A 24,492-nucleotide genomic window follows, 5' to 3' on the forward strand; every position below is an offset into this window, starting at 1 on the left:
CACAGCTTGCAGATGCTTTCACTGTGGTATAGGTTGGTGGACCTCACTGCGCCCACTTTCTGCACTGTATATAGGTTCTAAAAGAGATTCTTAACCACTTGCTATATATCATGCAGAGATTTGCTTATCAAAAATGTATACAATTTCTGTGAGAAATTGTGTATAACTGCTTTGCAGCTAGTTATCCTTAGGTTTATTAAATTCCATATTAACCAGTTATTAGACATTTTAAAATATATTTACACATAGAATTTTTTATATTAGTTAACTTTTTGTAAACTTTAATTCCAGTAAATTAAATATTTAGAACCTTTAAATATTTTGACCTGTATTACATCTCTAATTTCATTAATTTTTTTGTCAACAGGCTTGTGATGTCTGCTCTTAATTAACTCGTAAATATCTTCTGATAACCATCTTTTTAAAAATCAAGATGACTTCATATTTGTTGAGTCATTAATAAAAATAAACTTTTATGAAGAACAAGCCTCTGAGAAGAAAACATTTGATATGCTAGAATGTCCCTGTATTGCCTGCTTTAGCATGCGTGTTGGCAGGGTGTAGATATACACACCCCCACAACGATCCTCCTCCCACCCTATGTAAATGTACTCACTCTACAGCATTGTAAAGGATTTCATTGTGCGATTTTGTTTTCAGAATTTCTTTCACTCTTTTCTGAGTATGATAATAGTAGCTGTATCTATGATGAATTTTAGTAGTTGTAGATTGCACTGTACTTTCCTTAGTCCAAACCTGTGTTTCAAGCTCTGAAAAACAGAGAAAAGTGGTGTAAGTGGTTTTCAAATTCCTAACTTGGAAATATTTTGTTATCATCAAATTTCATTTTCTTTAAATTGTACATAATGAGTGTGTTCTCCCTTTTTAGGTGCGCTTTGTAAAGAATATAACTTCCTGGAAAGAGATGAAACCAGGATTTTATCATGGACACGTTTCTTACTTGGATTTTACAAAGTAAGTTACACTAAAATAACACACTGAAGAATGCTTTGTACTTTAGTAACCTAAAAAGGAATAAATTCATTAAATTGTTATGATTTTCTAATAAGAAAATGTACTGACTTGCCTTTGCCAGTTTTAGATGTTATTTAAATATACCTTCTTAGTGTTTTACTGCCCTCTAGTGTTCATAAATTGGCAGTTCTCATTAATTATATATTAGGTTTTACTCTTTAAAGTTATTTATTATTATTGTGCGTATGTGTCCAACCAGAATGACAGTATTTCAGGAGAGCTCGAGTTTTAGCCTAGAGTCCAGATTATGACTTACCACATCATTGACTGAGAAAGCAAAAAAGCTCTCACTAAGTTATTGGTGCTCCAGTGTGTCTGCCTCTCAGCCAAGACATAATGAAATGTGCACTTCCCTTGGGCTACCTTATTTTAGCTTTAAAATTATGATGTATTTCAAGACTTAAAAAAAACTAATGATTTTCTTTTATTTGAATTTGCCTTTTATTAGAGATAAGTCTCACCCCATATTCTTGGGGAAAAGAGAGAGGCTTCTATCATCATTCATTCTCTCTCTCTCTGTCTCACACACACACACACACACACACACTCTCTCTCTCTCTCACTCTCTCTCTCTCGCTCTTTCTCTCTCTCTCTCTCTCTATTTCTCTTTCTCTCTCTCCTGGACTCAGGTGATCTTCCTGCCTCCGTCTCCCAAAGTGCTGAGATTATAGGCATGAGCCACTGTGCTCGGCCTCTGTCATATTAACAGTTCTCCCAAGAAAGGTTCAGAAAACTATACGCCTACTCACAAGCACTATTTTACGAACTATAGTTTGGAAAACTATACACCTACTATTCAAGCACTATGTGGCTTTCTGTAAAGTCTGTGCCACATTAAGTATTAATCAAAAAATTAGTTAAACATAATCTTCCAAATGTAAGGGTCTTCTGGATGCATTTGAACTTTTTTTGTAGTACACATAGTACCATTATAGTAAACCTCAAATCCAAACGCTTTCCCAGGATTATGCGTTAACTCCAAAAACACTAAACAAAATTTTTTTATTATTTAAGCTTAGACATGTTTATTCAGTTTTTAAATTAGCTGTTGTGATTTCAGAGTAACACACATTGATGTATTGGTCAACTTTAAAAGGTATTTTTGATAAAATTTAAAATAAAAATGATATCCCACTCTCAGTTTTACTTCTTAAATTTGAAAAGAAAAAGTAGATTGAAATATTACTGATTCAAATTGATAATCTTAACTTTTTGGGAAATCATGTAATTAAAAAATAATCACCCAAATATTGCATACATAAAATGATACATTCCTATTTCTAGTTCCTTTCACAGTACTCAAGATCTTTCAATAAAATTGTACCTTTACAGTTAGATGTGTGTTTTTCTATAAATAATTCATACTGCAATATTGAAAATATTTTATAGGCAGCTTTAAAATAAACTAATCACTTTTTCTTTGCATAGGCATTGGACCAGTTTCATAAGCTCCATTCATGTGCCTATTTTCCCTCAGGGCTGCATTATCCTTGAATTGAATGTTTGTTGCCCTTTCACCTAAATGATTTATTTTTTCCACACACAGCTTGGTTTCTAATACTCTAGGTTTTCATTATTAAAATTATATATTGAGTGCTTTCGCTTTTGGCAAAGTCTTGTACTTAGACCAAAGCTCTGATACATGCTGAGATTCTTGTAGTTGAAAAATATAATGAAGAGATTAATCTCTTATTAAATACTGACATGAATTTTTAAGGGTTTGAATATTTTTATAGTGAGTCTTATGTTATGGGAAGCAAAAAGTATTGTGAAAATTTTTTATAGATTTTGACAAGATTTTAAACAAATACCTAAGCAAAATCAGCATAGGTGAAATGTATTTCAATGTATCTATATAGTCAGGAACTGTTGTAGATTTAACTAGTATCCTCAAATATCTTTTCGCTTAATAGCCATATGCTCCATAAATGAGGAAAGAAGAGGAAAGAAACATCACCTTACCAATTTTTAAATTAGAGTCGTCCCTGGTATGTCCGGGGTATCAGTTCCTAGACTGCCTGAGTGTATAAAAATCACATACTCAAGTCCTTCTGCTGGCCCGGCGAAGCCCACGAATTTGAAAGTCGTCCCTTCTTATACACGGGTTTCACATCTCTCAAATAATGTATCTGTTTGGTTGAAAATATAATATCTATGTATACATGGACTTGCACAGTTCAGACTCATGTTGTTCAAGGGCCAATTGTACTTTATTCTTCGACACAGTATTCTTGACTGGCATAGTACTTTGTGGAATCCACTAAATTACTTACTTTCAGGAGAAAGTGGTGAATTTGGCAAAAGAATTATTTAATCACATGGTTTTTTAACTTAGCAGAGACATTAAAATGAGTATAGGCCCCAAGAAACTTAGGAAATAAGATAGAGAAATAAAAAATGAAAGTTCCTTTGTAATTTAGACTGACCACTAAGAAGTATACATTATATTTGCAAGCTTCTCTACTCAAGCCATGTTTTGATTACATATATTTGTTTTTTACTGAACTTTAGAATATTAACAAAAATATCTTTTTTACATTTTTGCATTCCATCTTTGCTCTTTTTTGTCTGAATCTTATTATTTGATTTTTTAAAAGCATATTTCCTAGTTTTTTCTTTCCATTTTTCCCCTTAATGTTATGTTTTGTTTTCTTTTTAATTGGTGGATGATACAGTTTTAAAATAATGTACATATGATAAATTATTATCATAAATTTGAAAATTTTCCAGTTTAAAATTGCATATAGGTTGAATATTTTCAAAATGTAGTATGCAGGAAATATAAAATTGAGTATGTTGCAATTCTTGACTTTAATGAGTTCACTGAAATCTTATTTTTTTCTGAAACTATCAGTTCATTATGTTTTATTATAAATAGTAAAATATCACAGATTTTGCTGTTTTTATAATATATAAAATATTACAGATTTTCTTTCATTGATGTGAGATGAATGAAGTTCCTAAAAGATCTTCTTACTTTTAAATGTATACTATTCATTTTCAATAGCATCTATTATCCCATTTTGATTTTCTTCAAACTTTAGAAAATTCAAATGTTAAAAGTCTCTTTCAGAAACACTTCTTCAGTAATAAACATTTTCATTTATAATGAATAATGATCAACTAAAAGAACACTTTTAATGATGTACTTTCTTTCAGACTCTGCTAAGATTTTTTATGATTTAGCTACCTCAGAGTCACATGTCAGCGTCGGTCTTGAAAAGTATTTGAAAATTATTTTTGATGTAACAGTTTATTCAGGCACATATCAGGTATGTACGTTTGTGGTTGTCCCCAGAAATGAGAATGAGTTCTCATTGCTGTCATTTTGGTGTCTCCATATTGCTTCTAGTATCATTTTCAGAACAAGTGAATGTTCTGAATCAGTAAAGAAGCAGATATGTCACAACAAGAAACAACTAGATCCTTCATTAGGTCTAAAATTCTAAACAATAATCAAGTGACAACATTTTAGGCCTAAATAGAATTAGTTAATACATAGATTCATGTAGGATTGTTCTTTCTACTAATACTTCTCTGCTAAACCAGATGACATTTGCACAGTTTTCTACAACTTTCAACAAATATGTCACAACACTGTAGATACTTTAGAAAATTATTTTAATTATTCCAGACAATATGTGGGAGTTGCCTTGTACTACTAGCTCTTTCTATAGCGTTGATCCTATAGACTGCTAAGAAGCAATCTCTAGGCCAGGCTCAGTGGCTCACGCCTGTAATCCCAGCACTTAGGGAGGCCAAGAAGGGCAGATCACGAGGTCAAAAGATCGAGACCATCCTGGCCAACATGGTGGAACACTGTCTCTACTGAAAATACAAAAATTAGCTGGGCGTGATGGTGCACACCTGTAGTCTCAGCTACTTGGGTGGCTAAGGCAGGAGAATCAACTGAACCCGGGAGGCGGAGGTTGCAGTGAGCCGAGATCACACCACTGTACTCCAGCCTGGCGACAGCGTGAGACTCTGTCTCAAAAAAAAAATAAAAAGCAGTATCTGAAGTCCATCTCTGAAGTCAGACAGATCTGCTGTTAAATCCACTCAGACACCTTGCTAGCTGTATGATCTCAGCCACATTGCTTCAGATCTTTGAGCTTCAGTGTTCTGTTTTTAATTTGAGAATAATTAAAGTAATTACTTCATGGGGTGGTGGTGAGGATTAAATGTGATAATGTAGATGAAGCACTTAGTTCTGTGCCTCACACAGAGCAGTGTTATGATTCTTTTTAAAATTCTTTTTTCAGTTACCTTATTGTCTTAACTGGTGTTTTCTTCTTCTCCTTGTCTGAATCTCTGCTGGTCCTTATTTCCAACTCTTAATTAAGCATTGTATAAGACTCTTTCTTTATCTCCATTATTCTCTTTTGGAAGGTTTACACATTTTTATCTGTCATTTTTATCTTGTCATCCAAACAAGGAACTTTTGAGTAATCTTGGACAACTTTTTTTTTTAATCACCACCTATAGCTTATCAATCATCAAGTCTTTTGGGTGTCTTTCATTTAACATGATTTCCTTACTAAGTATTATTTTATTGTATGGGTGTGCTTCGATTTTGATTCATTCACCAGTTTCTGGATATTGAGGTTGTTTATGGCTTTTGGTGATTATGAATAAAGCTGTTAAAACATTTGCATACAGGTTTTGTGTGGACATATATGTCTTAACTTCTCTTGGATAAAAACCTAAAAGTGGGATTGCTGAATTGTATGGTAACTCAATAAGAAACTGCCAAACTGTTTTCCCAAGTAATTGTATCATTTTGCCACCAAACCAGCATTGTTTTAAGAGTTCCTACTGTTGTGTATCCTCATTAGCATTTGAAATTGTTAGACTTGATATTTATTTCAAAACATGAGCCATTCTAATAGGTACACAGTTGATGAATGCCCTTTTTAAGACATAAATTACTTTAAAAATAATTTGTTTACAACATTATCATCAATGAGATCAACAAATAGCAACAGGTCATTCACTGTTTTGGATACAGGACAGTGGGACCTTGCTACTAGGATTTGAAAGTTTCTATGAAGCTTGAGGGCTAAGAGAGTCCAGAATAACTATGGACAAGGTATAAATGTCTCCAGCAAGATTGATTCATAAGTGGAGAAGTTAAATTTAGTATGAAGCAGAAAAATCTCAAAACATAATGCTTCCAAAAGGCCATTCAGCCCTCTTTCATGTTCATCACCTCCCTTTTAGACTTTTTCTAGCCATTGACAAGGTTCCTTACAGATGTTCTGAGTGTGCAGTTGATCTTTTAACCATTATTGTTGTTCATTTGCATATTGATGCTGTTCATTTGACAAGCTATTGATAGAGTGTAATTGTAAAAAATGAATCTAGTTTATGTTCTTTGCTTTGTCATGCTTCACATGCTGACATAGCAAGGATTAAGTTCCTAAAATATCTTCCTACCAACCTTCTGCTCAGATTATATCTTTTCCTTTCTGATTTTCATCTGCAGATTCCTACCAAATATGCTCTTCTTTACCCAGGAAGATCATGTTCTAACAGATCAACAATAATTTATTTTCTGCTAGTAGAAATGGGTTTTTACTCTTCTACCTGAGCTTTTCTAAGAAATAACTGAAATGACTGACCAGAGTTAAAGGTGGAGTCTGACCACAGAACTTACTCTTCCTCCTTTATAAACTACCTGGTTGGCAAAATAGTAAAACCAACAAACCTCGTTACCTCTTGTTTTCTAACTGGCTGAGCTGAGTGTAGCTCAGATCCCTTTTTTTTTTTTGAGACGGAATCTCGCTCTTGCCCAGGCTGGAGAGCAGTGATGGATCTCAGCTCACTGCAACCTCTGCCTCCCAGGTTCAAGTGACTCTCCTGTCTTAGTCTTCTGAGTAGCTAGGATTACAGGCACATGCCACCATGCCCAGCTAATTTTTGTATTTTTTTTAAATATATACACATATTTTATTGCATTTTAGGTTCTAGGGTACATGTAAAGAACATGCAGGATTGTTGCATAGGTACATACATGCCAATATGGTTTGCTGCCTCCATCCCCATCACCTTTATCTGGCATTTCTCCCCATGTTATCCCTCCCCAACTCCCTACTCCCCACTCTCCCTCCCCTAGTCCCCCGCAACAGACCTCAGTGTGTGATGCTCCCCTCCCTGTGTCCATGTGTTCTCATTGTTCAACACCCACCTATGAATGAGAACATGTGGTGTTTGATTTTCTGTTCTTGTGTCAGTTTGCTGAGAATGATGGTTTCCAGCTTCATCCACATCCCAACAAAGGACACAAACTCATCATTTTTTATGGCTGCATAGTATTCCATGGTGTATATGTGCCACATTTTCCCTGTCCAGTCTATCATCGATGGGCATTTGGGTTGGTTCCAAGTCTTTGCTATTGTAAACAGTGCTGCAGTGAACATTCATGTGCATGTTTCCTTATAATAGAATGATTTATAATCCCTTGGATATATACCCAGTAATGGGATTGCTGGGTCAAATGGAATTTCCATTTCTAGGTCCTTGAGGAATTGCCACACAGTCTTCCACAATGGTTGAACTAATTTACACTCCCACCAACAGTGTAAAAGCATTCCTGTTTCTCCACATCCTCTCCAGCATCTGTTGTCTCCAGATTTTTTAATGATCACCATTCTAACTGGCATGAGATGGTATCTCATGTGGTTTTGATTTGCATTTCTCTAATGACCAGTGATGATGAGCATTTTTTCATATGTTTGTTGGACTCATATATGTCTTCTTTTGAAAAGTGTCTGTTCATATCCTTTGCCCTCTTTTGAATGGGTTTGTTTTTCTTGTAAATCTATATTAGTTCTTTGTAGATTCTGGATATAAGTCCTTTGTCAGATGGGTAGATTGCAAAAATTTTTTCCCATTCTGTTGGTTGCCGGTTCACTCTAATGATTGTTTCTTTTGCTGTGCAGAAGCGCTGGAGTTCAATTAGATCCCATTTGTCTGTTTTGGCTTTTTTTGCCAATGCTTTTGGTGTTTTAGTCATGAAGTCCTTGCCTATGCCTCTTTCCTGAATGGTTTTGCCTAGATTTTCTTCTAGGGTTTTTATGGTGTTAGGTCTTATGGGTTTTTTGTTTGTTTGTTTGTTTTGTTGTTGTTGTTATTGTTTTTTATTGCATTTTAGGTTTTGGGGTACATGTGAAGAACATGCAACATTGTTGCCTAGGTACACACATTGCAGTGTGATTTGCTGCCTTCCTCCCCATCACCTATATCTGGCATTTCTCCCCATGCTATCTCTCCCCAACTCCCCACACCCCACTGTCCATCCCCTATTTCCCCCCAACAGACCCCAGTGTATGATGCTCCCGTCCCTGTGTCCATGTGTTCTCATTGTTCATCACCCACCTATGAGTGAGAACGTGCGGTGTTTGATTTTCTGTTCTTGTGTCAGTTTGCTGAGAATGATGGTTTCCAGGTTCATCCATGTCCCTACAAAGGATACGAACTCATCGTTTTTGATGGCTGCATAGTATTCCATGGTGTATATGTGCCACATTTTCCCTGTCCAGTCTATCATCGATGGGCATTTGGGTTGGTTCCATGTCTTTGCTATTGTAAACTGTGCTGCAATGAACATTCGTGTGCATGTGTCCTTATAGTAGAACAGATAAATTGTTTCTTGTTTGAGGAGAGTTAAAGAAAAAGATCAGTAAGGTGGTACCTAAGACATAAGATAAAAGAACCTTAAGACAACCAGCAGAGGAGTTTTGGTTTTATATCACCTGATCAGTAGAGTTATTGATTCCTAAGAAGAGTGATTTAATAAATGTTTAGAAACATCCTTTGAGAATTGGTATGGAAGATAATTGAAAGGGAGAGAAACTGGATGCAAAAAACTGTATTATGCAGTAATCTAAGCAAGAGGCTGAGAAAAAGAGAAGTGGTGAGAAAAAATGATGAAGACAGGTCACATCTGTGAGAAAGCTTGCAAAAGAATCAAAACGACTTTGTAATTGTATTAAATGAAGAATAATGGAAAGGGAAGAATCAAGGTAGCTGTAACATTTTAAGACTGAGACAAGGGAGTATATTAAAATAGGGAGCCAGATGTACAATTCTAGGGTATGCAAGGGTTGCTAAAGTAAAAATCTTCAGTATTTCATCAACTCTTTTTCTTTCCCTAAGGAAATAATGCCGAAAACCTAGTGTCTTTCACTTCTATCTTGTCTTTAAAAACAGCAACAGAAGGTAGATTGACATGGTCACACTTTTGTTCACGTATTAATACTGTGTCCTTTGATAGGGTTCTAAAAAATACTATCAGATCTGGCTAGTTTGATGAGCCAGAAGTGAGAAATCATTCCTACATAGTTAATGCAGATTTGAAACTTTCTGTAGCACCAGATGATTTATTCAGGAATATATATAAAGCAATTTTTAAAATAAGTTCATTTAAAAATTATAAATATTAAATTCTTTCATAGTAATATGTGGTTATAATTTGAGAAGGGATTGTCTACTTGGACTTAAAGTATAATGAAGGCACAGAATTAAAATGTTTTATGTAATTTTTTTTTTTTTTTGAGACAAGAGTCTCGCTCTGTTGCTAGGCTGGAGTGCAGTGGCACAATCTTGGCTCACTGCAACCTCTGCCTCCTGGGTTCAAGTGATTCTCCTGCCTCAGCCTCCCAGGTAGCTGGGATTACAGACGCGTGCCACCACGCCCAGCTAATTTTTGTATTTTTAGTAAAGATGGGGTTTCACTGTGTTGGCGGCTGGTCTCTATCTTCTGACCTCGTGATCTACCCACCTCGGCCTCCCAAAGTGCTGGGATTACAAGTGTGAGCCACCATGCCCGGCCTTTTATATAATTCTTGCTGGTAAAGTTTAAAATTATTTTTCATTCATTTTTATCTCCTTTCCTTTATCTTCAGACATATTTATTTATTTGCTTTCTGAGATGGAGTTTCACTCTGTCACCCAGACTAGAGTGCAGTGGCATGCTCAGCTCACTGCATCCTCTGCTTCCCGGGTTCAAGTGATTCTTCTGCCTCAGCCACCTGAGTAGCTGGGATTACAGGCGCCCCATCACCACGCCCAGCTAATTTTTGTATTTTTTGTATTTTTAGTAGAGACAGGGTTTCACCATGTTGGTCAAGCTGGTCTCGAACTCCTGACCCTGTGATCTGCCCACGTTGGCCTCCCAAAGTGCTGAGATTACAGTCATGAGCCACTGTACCCGGCCCAGAAATAATTTTTTAATTCATATTTCTTGTTTACTTTATTGTGACATGAGTAATCAGTAATCATGAAATAGTTCCCAATCTCTACATATACAAATTATTTAAATTAATTCATGTTCTCCTTTCTTTATAGGACCAGTACCTCAGACTTATACATATAATTTCAGGGCACTCCTAAACAGATTGAAAATGTTTATTTCACCTTTGAAATTTTGTTTTATTTCAGATTTGGTGTGAAGAGGAAACCAATTTACATTAATGTCATAAGAGATCCTATTGAGAGGCTAGTGTCTTATTATTACTTTCTGAGATTTGGAGACGATTATAGACCAGGCTTACGGAGACGAAAACAAGGAGACAAAAAGGTAATGTTTTAGTTTTAAGATTTTTTTAAAGATAATTGTTTATGAAATGCAGTGAGCAATGTGCTTTTAAAATTTATATTAATTACAAATGTGTTACTTGCTTATTGTGGAAATTTTGAAAACAACCCAAAATATAAAGAAGCAAAATGAAGACTAGTTATATAGTTGATATATTGTAATATACATATTTTTGTGATTTTTAAAAATGTTTCTTGTCCAGGGCAGAATCTTGTTTTATTATGGTTCTGTTAACAATTTTCTGTGCAGTTATTGTAATTATTCACTAATATGATATGTTTTTGTATTTTTTTGGTTCTCTTAGTCTTGATGGCAATTTATATTTGTGATCATCAGTTTAAAGACACTGTTTTGCTGAAGCAGCTATTTTCTTTTTTTTTCTGGCAAGAAAAGAATAATGACTCAACAAAGTTCTTAACTGGTTCACATGCGGGTTGACTTTCATTTCATTGCATTCTCTAGAGTATCACCAGAGTTAGTTTTCTAATAAGTCAAACTGATTTGTCACTTATCTGGTGGAAGACCTTTACTGGGACCTCATTGCTTATGTATTATCTAACATAGGAGACACAACTGGACGTGATCTCAGACCTAGCTCTCCTGTCTGATTTTCCTTTAGGTGCCCAGTGCTTCAGCCACTTGAAATGTCACCATCCTCTAAACTTACTAAGTTACTAATGCTTCATACTTTTTACACATGTATTATTCCCTATATTGAGAATGCCTTTTCCTTTACTCTGGAAAACTCTTTATCCACCTTTAAGATCTAGCTCAAACATGACCTCTTCCATAAAGTCTTTTTTGATGCCTCCAGGCAGTTAGTCATATCTCTTTCAGAGCTCCCTGGGCACTTCATTCAAATCTCTTTCTTTTAAGCATTTATTTTGTGGTATTTAGATTATCAGTTTACATATTGTCTTCTCCAAAATTTGGTGAATTTCCTGAAGCATATATTTAATTCATCTTTGTTTCCTCAGTATTTAGCAACATACATAGGTTACCTGTAAGTGCTTAACAAATGGTTGAATTTGTGAATTCTGTACATTTTAAACCTAAAGTATCACACAGTAGTGATGCCAGATACTTGGTATTTATGATAATTAACATCCAACAATATTTTTTTCTAAGTTAGATATACTCTCTGTGTCACATGACGGGGCAGTGGTTTTTTGTTTTGTTTTCCTTTTTAATGATTTCTAGAAATTGCTGTTTCTTCAGTCTCAAAGCTATAGGCAGAAGGTACAGATCCAAACACAGATAACTAACCAAATCTGTTTTCTTCTAGAAATATTTATTATGGAGATTCTGTAAAATTTTATAAAATCTATTAGTATAACTCTTATGACTTACTAATTTAGAATTTATCAATATTTATTTCTAAATTCACTTGTGTGCTTTCTTTTTTTAAAAATTTTAGCCCTATTTATGCTAACTATTGACTCAGTAAATATTATCTATCTCCCTCCTTTGACTAAAGTACTTTTAGTGTTGGAAAGGAAAAGATTGCAGTCATGTAGGTCCCTATTTCCATCATTTGTTATTATCGGTCCTGGATAGCATGATTTTGTGGTTTCTATCCCGTGTAGTTGGGGGGATTGGGTAATAATAAATAATAATAATTAACAGTAATAATGGCTCACATTTACTGTTTATCATGTACCAAGCAGTGTTTTAAGTTATTTTATATGTATTTTTTCAGGTAGCTTGCACAACAATTCTATGGGGTGGTTGCTGTTACTGTCCTCATTTTACAGAAAAGGAAACTGTAAGGCACAGAAAGGGCTAAGTATTTTGCATGGTGTCATTCAGCTAGTAAATGGTAGAGCTGGCATTTAAAACCAAGCACTCTACTTCCAGAGCCCATAGTCTTAACTTCTCTTACATCCTTTGAAAAGGAGAGAAGAGGCCGGGTGCCGTGGTTCATGGCTGTAATCCCAGCACTTTGGGAGGCTGAGGTGGGTGGATCACAAGGTCAGGAGTTCAAGACAAGCCTGGCCAAGATGGTGAAACCCCGTCTCTACTAAAAATACAAAAATTAGTCGGGCGCAGTGGCAGGCGCCTGTAATCCCAGCTACTCAGGAGGCTGAGGGAGGAGAATTGCTTGAACCCAGAACCCAGAACCCAGGGGACAGAGGTTGCAGTGAGCTGAGATCTGCCACGGCACGCCAGCTTAGGCAATGGAGTGAGACTCTGTCCAAAAAAAAAAAAAGAGAGAGAGGAGAGGAGAAATGCAACATGTCACTCGACATTTTTCTGTGAAATGTGTTCCACAGTTGCATATTCAATATTCACAAAAAAATCCAGGCAGACATTTTAACACCATCTCCTTGAAAGTTTTAGGTAGATAGGCCATCCTGGAGCTTTAACTATTCTTCAGCCTGACTATAATAAGGCCTGGGTTTTTGTTGTTGTTGTTTAATGTCATTATACACATTAATATGCCTGTTTATTTAGATGTAGTGTAGGTAACATCAGCAAAATACTATTGCATTGTCTTACCTCTTATGAGGACAGGACTATCTGTAAATAATTGATTTATAAAAATAAGAGATTACTTTGTTTTATGATAGAATGTACCTTTTCAGTCTTGAAACTTATTGGTAATTAGACATTTCTAGTAATTTGGCTTGTTTCTCCTGACATACATGTTGGTAACCCTAATGAGTAAAGTGGTGTTTATTGCCAATAACTCCTTCACATCTTTAACTGGCAAGAATTTTCATTAAACTCATATCTGTAAAGTTGATAAAACTGCATGCATATAACATTTCTAAAGCTGGAAGGGTTTTAGAAAGATAATGGGGATTGGCTGGGGCCCAGTGGCTCAGGCCTGTAATCCCAGCACTTTAGGCCAAGGTGAGCAGATCACAAGGTCAAGAGATCGAGACCATTCTGGCCAACATGGTGAAACCCCATCTCTACTAAAAATACAAAAATCAGCTGGGCGTGGTAGCACATGCGTGTGGTCCCAGCTACTCGGGAGGCTGAGGTGGAAGAATTGCTTGAACCCAGGAGGTGGAGGTTGTAGCAAACCCGAGATTGTGCCACTGCACTCCAGCCTGGTGACAGAGCAAGACTCTGTCTCCAAAAAAAAAAAAAGATAATGGGGATTAAAGGGTGGCCATGATTATGTTGGAAATACCTTGCAATGGCACTTATTCTCAAAAAAAGTTTAGATTTCTTTCTATAAAATTGAAGATTATTTGCACCTCAAGTGATACTCTGAGATGTATTAAACAGTATTCAATTCAGCACTTATGGCAACTATTGTGTTTTAAACTGAAATATTCCAGTAATCTGAACTGCTTTGTGGTTACACTTCAAACACAGTTTAAATATATGTGCACCTAGAATAGCTTTCACTTGATCTTGTAAAGAACAAAAGACTTTTGAGTTGGGAGATTTCAAATTTGCACATTTAGAACTAGAGTTTTACTTAATTTAATCTCTGCCCAATACCTGGAAAATAGGGATATTAAGTAATCCAAAGATGAGCATTGAATATCAGTTAAATCAGTAGTTCTCAAACTTTTTGATATAAGAACTGCTTTTCTACTCTTAAAAATTAAGGATTCCCTAAAGAACTTTTGCTTATAGGTTTTGCTTTGTTTTAGGTTATATCTATTCATATTTACCAATATCAGTAAATTTACTGAAAAAATTTTTTCTGCCATTTACTGAAAAAAATTTTAAAGTATTATGTTTTAACAATAGTAAAGCCATCTTATGTTAACATAAATTATATTTTAGTGAAAGTAACTATTTCTCCCTCGACAAAAAAAATGAAAAGAGTGGCACCAGTTTACATCTCTGCAAATCGTTTTAGCATCTGGCCCACTATAGACAACCAATTTTTTTTTTCTTTTTCTGTTTTGTTTCATTTTGCTTTGAACCTTGAGAAGCTAGACAGCTGATTTTCATACCTGCTTCTGAATTCAGTTTGTTCAAAATGTTCTTTTGGTTGAATTGTATAGAGGAAATCCAGCTTTACACAGATACATAATTGAAAAAGGGAGGATTTTAATAGACTTTTCAAAAAATTGTGGCTATTCTCTAATACTACATTAAAACTTGACAAGTGGTAGTTTCAAAAGTCAGTTGCAATGTAGAAGCTAAAACCATAGTAGTGAACTTTTTATACTTTACTGCTTTAAAATCTGTTAATATGTTTTACACTTTGAATGAGTCTTTTAACCAAGCATAATTTTGAAACATCATACATTGGTCATTTGGAACATACTGGTTCACTGAGTTATACAGACCTTTCAAATGTAACATATTTTGTTATACAGTGTTAAAAACTCTTATTTATTAATATCACCACTGATTTCATCAGAAAAGTCTTTAAGTATTAAGTATTGGGAGACTGTCAAGCTTATGGTGGCAGATAAAAGTTTTCTAAAAAATTTTTTTTTTGCTTGAAAGCTTAATTTTTATCATTGGCCTATCACAGGATTTCTCAACCTCAACACTGTTGTTTTCGGCCAGATTATTCTTTGTTGTGGGGGGCTTCCTATACATTGTAGGGTGTTTACCAGCACCTCTTACTTTTGCCTGGTTGCATTCCCCACACCTCAGCTGTGAGAACTGAAATTGTCTTCAAACATTGCCAAATATCACCTGAGGGTCAGCATAGTTCCCATCTGAGAATCCCTGCGGTATCAACACTGTCAGATGTTCTTTCAAGTGACAGGCACAATGTATTCATTTTGAGAAAATATCACCAAATACTCAAATTTGAATAGCTATAGTTTGGGATATGGTAGATATATAAAGTTTTCGCTTCTTATTTCTTTTTATGAGCTACAAAATTTGGCACAAATAATAAAACTACTTTTTAGAAAATGGCCTAGGCTAGCAAATCTAAATCAGACCATCTAAAAAATTTCAGAAATAAAGTCAAATGCCTCATGAACATATTTTATTTCCTCTGTCTTCATCTCCATTACAGCTGTGCCTTTAATAACCCTGTAAATCCCCAAAGTACAGTCTTTTCAGCAGCCATTTACAAGTCCAAGTGGTTTATATAGCACTATTCTATATGCTCTACAGGACACAAATGCTACTGCATGATCCCCTCAGGAAGTTTTCACTGTAGTTGAACATAATACATAACACATTTAAAAAGCACATGAAGCAAGTTATATAGATAAAGGTATAGTCAGACAGACAGACAGATCAACCTATCCTAAGATTCTAAACCATATCCTCAGAGCTGCCTGTTACAAGGCAGTAGGTGATTAAGTTATATGACTCCAAAGAAAATAAGAGTGTCTCATCCCACTTACTCTCATTCATTTATTTCATAATTTACCACATTAGATATTTGATAGATGAGACTTGGATTTATGGCTTACCTGTGCTGCTTTGTCTTTGTTCTAGACCTTTGATGAATGTGTAGCAGAGGGTGGCTCAGACTGTGCTCCAGAGAAGCTCTGGCTTCAAATCCCATTCTTCTGTGGCCATAGCTCCGAATGCTGGTAGGGAGATAAAGTTGGCTCAAATTTGATTATCATCCTTATTATCTCTATAATCTGTGTTTCATTTCACAAGGGCTAGATTTAGGGAAATCGGTCAAAGACTAGACTCAAAATAACATGTAATTGAGTAATATCTAGTTTTGCAGTAAATGCATTTAAAAGATTCCTCATATAGAGTAATATCCTAATATCCTTGCATTGTTTTCTCAGATGCTGGTTTTTAATACTTCTTTTTTTTTTGGTGTTATGTTTTGCTGTATTCCAGTGAAGCTCTGAATTAGAGACCAGAGGCATCATAAATCTAATTTTGTCCCAACCTTACTGTTTTAGCTATTCGTGTTAAATTAAGAAGAGGTTTAGTGGGTTAAAATTCACCTGGTTTTCCTGTTAAACTGATTTTGACTTTAAGAGAAGCCAAAGTTATGGTTGTGGTTTAGTTTGCTAGTAAATACCAAGTGGAAAATAATGATACTTTAATAAAAAAATTTATTTCCTCAGAATGTGTTGTTTTAGTTTTTAAAAATATTTTTACATATTTATTTGTTCCATTCAATCATTTTAACAGGAAATATAGGAGAAAAAAGGAACATAGTCAAAGTTTCTTCCTTAAACCATAATGAGAAATACAAGGAATTTCTTCATTATTTGAGGTATATCATCAAGTTGCTGTGGAGTTTAAGGTCCTACTCAATAGATTACATCAAAGCCTCATAATAGTACAAGAATTGGAAGCCTATAAAGAATGCCTTCTCAATTTTTAATCATTTCTTTAGAACAGGGATTGGCAAACTACAGGTTGTAACCTGCAGACCCAATTTGACCCGTCACCTGTTTTATTTTGTATTTTTTGAGACAGAGTCTTGCTCTATCGGCTAGGCTGGAGTGCAGGGGCACGATCTCGGCTCACTGCAACCTCTGCCTCCTGGATTCAAACTATTCTCCTGCCTCAGCCTCCCAAGCAGCTGGGACTGTGGGTGCCCGCCACCACACCTGGCTAATTTTTGTGTTTTTAGTAGAGATGGGGTTTCACCATGTTGGCCAGGCTGGTCTCAAACTCCTGACCTCAAGTGATCCACCTGCCTCGGCCTACCAAAGTGCTGGGATTACAGGCGTGAGCCACCGAGCCCAGCTGCATCACCCGTTCTATAAAGTTTTATTGGAGCACAACCACATACATTTTTTATTTATTGCTTGTGGCCATTTTCACATGGCAACAGCAGAGTTGAGTAATTGTAACCTAAACCATGTGTATTAGCTGTGCTTACATTACTATAAAGGACTACTGGAGTCTGGGTAATTTATGAAGAAAAGAGGTTTAATTTGTTCACTGTTCTCCAGGAGGTACAAGCATGGCACCACCAAGGGCTTCAGGAAGCTTATAATCATGGCAGAAGGTAAAGCAGGAGCAGGCATATCACATGGTGGGAGCAAGAGAGTGGGCAGTAGGGGCAGATTGGGGGTGTGGTTCCCAGACTTTCAAACAACTAGATCTTGTGTGAACTGAGCGAGAACTTAGTTATCACCAAGGGGTTGGCACTAAACCATTCATGACAGATCTGCTCCCATGATCCAATCAAGGATCCAATCCTACCAGGCCCTACCTCCAGCATTGGGAATAACGTTTCAACATGAAATTTGGAGGGAACAAACATCTAAACCATATTATTCTGCCTCTAGCTCACCAAGTCTTATGTTTTTCTCATATTTCAAAATACATTCATCCCTTCTCAGTAGTCCCAAAGTCTTATTCCAGCATGAACTCAAAAGTCCCAAGTCCAAAATGTCATCTGGAGATGAGTTGCTTCAACCCTATAGCCTGTGAGTTAAAAAAAAAAAAAAAAAAAAAAAAGTTATTTATTCTGAAGATACAATGGTGGTATAGGCATTGGATAAATATTCCCATTCCAAAAGAGATTGGCCAAAAGAAAGGTGCAGTTTGCCCCACACAAGTCTGAAATCCAGCAGGGCAGTCATTAAATCTTAAAGCTCCAACATAATCCTCAACTTCATCTCCTGCATCCTGGTGCAAGGGGTGGGCTCCCAAGGCCTTGAGCAGCCCTGCCTCCATGGTTTTGTAGGGTACAGCCCACTTGGCTGCTCTCATGAGTTGGAATTCAGCCAAGTTCTCTGCCAAGGCATAACAGGAGCAACCTTTACTCCAGTTCCCAATAACTTCATTTCCCTCTGAGACCTCATCAGCCTGGACTTTACTGTCCATATTTCTGTCAGCATTTTTGTCACAATCATTAAACCTGTCTCTAAGAAATTTCAAAGTTTCCCTTTTCTGAGCCCTCCAACTCTTCCAACCTCTGTCCATTACCCAGTTCCAAAGCCACTTTTCCATTTTCAGCTATCCTTATAGCAACACCCCACTCCTTAGTAACAATTTTCTGAGTCCTCCACCTCTTCCAACCTCTGCCCATTACCCAGTTCCAAAGCCACTTTTCCATTTTCAGCTATCTTTATAGCAATATACCACTCCTTAGTAACAATTTTCTCTATTAGGCCATTCTTACATTACTATGAAGGAATACCTGAGGAAGGTACACCTTGGTTGATGGTTCTGCAGGCTGTATAAGCATGGCATCAACATCCATTTGGGTCAGGAAACTTACAGTCATGGCAGAAAGTGAAGTGGGAGCAGGCATATCACATGGCAGGAATGGGAGCAAGAGAATGAAGAGAGAGCTCCCAGTCTTTTAAATAAATAGATATCTCATGAACTAACTGAGTCAAGAACTCAGTTATCTCCAAGGGAATGGTGCTAAACCATTTACAAGGGACCTGCTTCCATGATCCACTTACCTCTCACCAGGCCCAACCTCCAACACTGAGAATCACATTTCAGAATGAGAGTTAGAGGGAACAAATATCCACACCATATCACTATGTAGTTTGCAAAACCTAAAATATTTATCCTCTGGCTTTTTATAGAAAAAGTTTGCCAATTCCTGTCTTAGAACAATAAAGACTGTTGCTCTATTGGGCATTTTTTGAGGAGATGTTAATTGTATTTCTTTAGTATGTTTCATAGACTAACAGAACTAGGAGGGTCCTTAGAAACCAATTAACCACTGCTCCCCTTTTTTAAAATAGTTTGAGAAAACAGAATTGAGAAAGGTGAAGCCACCAGCTCAAGATCATACTACCACTTGAAGGCAGAACTAGAATTTGGATTAAGGAATATTCATGCTAAAAAGAACCCAAAAGTATAGTTTATTTTGGGCCAAATTTGTGTTAATAGCATTAGCTAACAATGTAAATGAAAATAAAAATAAAAGATTCTTAGCAGAGTGATTTCTTATCAATTTTCTATTCCTCAGAAATTTCAGAAAACATATAGCTCACAAAAACTCTAAACTCACAAAATAAGCAGTAAACACAAATTGTTTACACCTTAATAGAGAGCTCTTAAACTAACAGAATTTAGAGTAGTTTTAAAAAGTTAAATACACACTAAATCATATGGTAGGGATATATGTTTTATATCTATATACATTTTTAAAGTGCCCTCAAACTAAATTGTTCAGGTTAAGAGTCCTCTGGTAAACTCTGAATTAGCACTGCATAGTTGAGCAGAAACTGGAGATGGAAGCAAAGGAAATTAGAAACAGGTGTGCCTCCCACAGGATGTAATAAAAGGGCATTGAGGCTTTGGATATACATGTGTTTATTTTCTCTATAATATATGGTGTCAAAGGCACCAAAAATACTCAGCAGATTTCACAACCAGGCTTTTAATTCCTTTTCTTTGGTTTCAGGAATGTGGGAAGCAGGTGGGCTATGGATCAAGCCAAGTATAACCTAATTAATGAATATTTTCTGGTGGGAGTTACTGAAGAGCTTGAAGATTTTATCATGTTATTGGAGGCAGCATTGCCCCGGTTTTTCAGGGGTGCTACTGAACTCTATCGCACAGGTATATAAAGGAAGGGTTTCTTTTTAAAGGTTTTTTTGGTTTCTTTTTTTATTTGCAACTTGTAAAATATACATGACTTGAAGTTTCTTCAGTGAAACACAACAGCTCCAGAAATGCAGGTATCTTGTCTGTTTCTGCTCAGTATTTTCAATTGAATAACTGTGAATTAGGTGAAAATTAGAAGGCACTGTATTAAGTGGAATGATACAAACTACAGAACCAGCCTTAGAAATGTATATTCAGTAATGCCAGATGTCAAACATTAGGCCTGTGATTTGGTCCTGCCTACCACCAGTTTGAAGTAGAGGTGGGATAGTGCAACTGAATCACACTGATAACAGTCATCATGTGCTTCATCTATTATAGTATGCCTAAGCCATGCTTTAGCAGCCTGAGCTGTATTACATATCTGAAAGTGAAAAGCTAATTGTGTTGTTGTTGTTGTTGTTGTTGTTTTGCTGTTTGATAAGATGCAGTCATAGGAACTCTTTTCCTTGAGTATGCATATGCCCAAGCTTCTAACACATAATTTTAGAGAATACAGGTTATGAGAAAGTAGAATTCAGTTTGGCAATAGATATTTTATCAAAAATCAGCTAGTCTCAGAGCAACAAGCACTTGAGAATATAGTGTGTGAGGTGACAGCCTACACTTTACTGTGTGCCAGTCCTTACATTTGCTATTTGACATTTCATTAAGTCTTTAATAGGTTGAGGATTTACATTCTAAAGGACTAAATCATGGCTCTAGTGTGATCAAGCCTCCATTTTTACCTTAATTATGTAAGACAGTTATGTTACCTGTTCTTCAGCATGTCATATTAACTTAACCACCTCTGCAAATAAGGAGGAATTGATCTTTTGTGTGTTCTCCAAGAATTATTTACCTTTCCTTTTTTTGTTTTCCCCTTTGTAAGTAGGAAAGAAATCTCATCTTAGGAAAACCACAGAGAAGAAACTCCCCACTAAACAAACCATTGCAAAACTACAGCAATCTGATATTTGGAAAATGGAGAATGAGTTCTATGAATTTGCACTAGAGCAGTTCCAATTCATCAGAGCCCATGCTGTTCGAGAAAAAGATGGAGACCTCTACATCCTCGCACAAAACTTTTTCTATGAAAAGATTTACCCGAAGTCGAGCTGAGTATAAGGTGTGGCTGTTGGATTCTTGAACTAAAATTTGACCCTGTCTTCACCTTTCTTCTCAGCTCCACAGTCTGGATTGCTGACAGTAGGTGTATATGACAATTTGTATCGAGCCAAATTAGGAAACAGACAGTAACGTCAAGGAAGTAGATACTGGCTGGTATGTCAGTGTTCTAAGTTTAAGTTTCAGGCATTTTTATTTTTCCTGGCTAAACTTCGGTGAAAGTTATAACCTCCTGCCTGGGGGAAAATATACATCACCTAAAATGAACTCATGGCAGGTCTAATCAAAAGGCTAAATACAATTTCAGAAAAGGTTCTGATACTCTTGTTTTTGATAAACCATTTTTTCAGCTAACCATGAATGAAGATTAGTCCATTTGCCTCTTCTGCCTTCGCTGAGGGTTTGGGTTATACACCTCTACTGAATAGTGTTAATAACTGCTTGGCAGTGTGTACTTTGTTTTTGTGAGTCATGTCTCATGAAATTTATTGGAATGTTTAATCATATTTGCTAAGAAATGTTTCTGCTGTAGTTGAATTTGGCCATATTTATGTAGGTGGTTTTAATTTTTTAAATGATGATTAGTGTTAAAAATCAATTTAAATCATGACTAATATGGTCAAAAGATAAAGGGTCAAAGCAGTATTTCTCATTCCTGTCTCCTCAATAGCTAATATTGAGAAGATACTTCAGAGAATACTAAGATTGTCTGAAGTTTTAGTTAAGATTTCCACACATTAATATCAAAAAAGTAAGTTTAGTATTTGTTTCTCCATGGGTTATTTGTAAAGCTGTAAACTGAGATATTGGTGACTCTGTATTATGACTCCATTAGTGAGCTGTGGTATGGGTAGGATTTTCCTACTTCTTCTGTACTTTTACCTGTAGACTATTTTTACTAAGGTGCTTTATAATGTGTTTTAAAGCATTGCATTTACAAAAAAGGAAAATGCTGTAAATATTGCATATTTTATGTATTTGGACCAAAAGATTACAAGTAATTAGACAAAAGTGGTTTTGCACCAATTTTATGTCAAGTAAAACCATCAGACCTACTGTTCTTATATTTCTCATTTAACTCTACTGTTAAGACATCACTGAAATGAACTTCAATAAGCTTTCAGTTTTGATACACAGTTCATTATTCATAACTTGAGGCAGTAATTACCGTGGAAAGAGTACTGGATAAGGAGTCAAAAAACTTGATTTCAGGTTCTACCTGAAAAACTTGATTTCAGGCTCTACCACTTACCAGCTGTGTGATCTTGGGCAAGTCACTTAACCTCTCTTTGCCTCAATTTCCTCATCTTGAAATGAGGATAATAATACCTGCTGTACCTACCTCACAGGGCTGTTGTGAGGATTAAATGAGATGGCATGTGAAAGCACTTTGAAAATTGTAAAGCGCTATATAAATGTAAGGTGTTACTGTAGAAACATCTTTAACATATAGTTTCATACCATTCATTTTTTAACAAAGAAGGGAAAAGTCTGCTTGTAAGCTGGTTGAAAAAGTTAATCTTCATATAAATTTGTGTTTGATAAATATCTTCTCAGTGTTTTATCTTCCATGTTTCAACAACGCTTGAAATATGAAACACCTGTGAACTCTTAAAGCTTCATGAACAGCTGCTTAAGTTCAGGAAGTTCCCTGTTAGAAATAGGCTTTGTTAGCTGACTAGGGTCTGGGAAACTTTGCTCTTCAAATTTGAAAGATGTTTCTATTTTTATTTAACATTACTATTCAGAAATGGTAGCTGTTTTATACCTACGGTTTAAGTATATATTTCTGAACAAGGCTTCACCAGACTGTAAGCATTTTAGGTACATTGCCTTAAAGGTTATTAATTGTGTGGGAGGGCATGAGGGAACACTTCTTATGAGAAAACATTTATAAAAAAAAAACAAGAAAAATTAAAAGAATGACAGAATCATCTTAGCATCCTTTCCTCACAATGATATAAAAATATTGAGAACATAGCCAGGCTTTTTAAATTTGGCCTTTTTCTTTTTTCAAATTGACTTTTATAGATATTTCCTGAAAATGTGTATAAATTATTTCCTTGCCCAAAAGTAAAGCACCACTTCAAGGTGGGATTTGACATTACCTGCTAATGAACGAACCCCAGTGTGCAAGTTATTCTTGCACCACATGCTCAGATCTTCTTGAGGTGCATTAACTCTCTTAGGTAACTAGAGCAGTACTTGGTGAACTAGATCAGGACGTCAGTAAACTTTTTCTGTGGAAGAGCCAGAGAGTAAATATTTTAGGCTTTGCAGGCCATAGGGTCTCTGTCACAGGTAGTCAGCCCTGCCAGTGTACTGCAACAGCAGCCATAGATAGTATGTAAACAAATGAGCACAGTTATGTTCCAATAAAACTTTATTTACAAAAAGAGATGACATGCCAGATACAGACCATGGGCTACCAACCATTGCACTGGCTAAATCATTACTTACGGAGAAATCATCTTTGTATCTGTACTCTAGAGGCCTAAAAGAGTTTATATACTTCTAAAAGCTCTTAACTTATATCCAAAGAATTGCTTTCTGATTCATGTAGTCTCCCACAGATTCATAAACTTTTATGACTTATATTGTTTCCAGGTAGGCATGTTTTCTTTCCCAATTTAACAGTTCAGAATAGGGGCATTTATTTTATCATATTTTAGGGTGGGTTAGGAGTATCCTTTCTGGAGACTGAGAAAGGAGTGAATTTAATTCCATCAGGTCCAGCACAGTACTAGGAGTCATAATACTTTATAATCAATTAAATAAATAGAACCACTGAGATAATGTATTTTTTTAACGTGGCAAATGTGGTTTTCTTTTTTCAGCCTTTGCGCTTTTTCAGTGTTTTGACCATAGGGAGATAATTTTTTTATAAAACAAAAGTAAATTAACCACTTGGAATTTTAAAGATAATGTTATGTGTGTATGTGAAAAATATATATATATGTTTATTTCCTAAAAGAGGAAAAGATACCTTTCTGTTCAACTTGTATCAACTCCTGTTTTCTAATTGCTGTGAAATGGCAACTGTTGGTAAATTATTGTGATTGTTTTAAAATACAATGGGAAGTAAAATATATTTTGATTTTACCCAGCTTTAATCTGTAAAGTAGCACTTAAATATCTGATAGCAACACTTAAGATACTGCATGAGGATTACTTTTCTATCATCCATACGCATTTGTGCAACTTCAAACATATTGGGTGCTTCTGAATTCCTGATGATTGGATGTAAACTATTGAAAATTAGACAATTTAAACTTACTGATTTTTATAATTTTATTTTCTAATCTTAA

General features: G+C 35.6%; 1 protein-coding gene across 2 annotated transcripts in view; it reads left to right on the top strand.

The window, feature by feature from the left end:
- Positions 1 to 24,292, top strand: part of HS2ST1 (heparan sulfate 2-O-sulfotransferase 1) — a 174,039-nt gene extending 149,747 nt beyond the window's left edge. The window contains exons 3-7 of one of the 2 annotated variants that reach the window (XM_012464797.3): positions 890 to 975; positions 10,477 to 10,615; positions 16,016 to 16,113; positions 19,875 to 20,032; positions 20,949 to 24,292. In XM_012464797.3, the coding sequence (XP_012320220.1) occupies positions 890 to 975; positions 10,477 to 10,615; positions 16,016 to 16,113; positions 19,875 to 20,032; positions 20,949 to 21,178 (711 nt within the window). In that variant the 3' untranslated portion in view covers positions 21,179 to 24,292. The remainder of the gene's footprint in view (positions 1 to 889; positions 976 to 10,476; positions 10,616 to 16,015; positions 16,114 to 19,874; positions 20,033 to 20,948) is intronic. The other variant, XM_012464798.3, reaches the window with a different exon arrangement.
- The last annotated feature ends 200 nt before the right edge of the window (positions 24,293 to 24,492 follow it).

The sequence above is a fragment of the Aotus nancymaae genome, unplaced genomic scaffold, assembly GCF_030222135.1.
Source record: "Aotus nancymaae isolate 86718 unplaced genomic scaffold, 86718_ANA_hifiasm-v0.15.2.pri h1tg000007l, whole genome shotgun sequence".
Lineage (NCBI taxonomy): Eukaryota > Metazoa > Chordata > Mammalia > Primates > Aotidae > Aotus > Aotus nancymaae.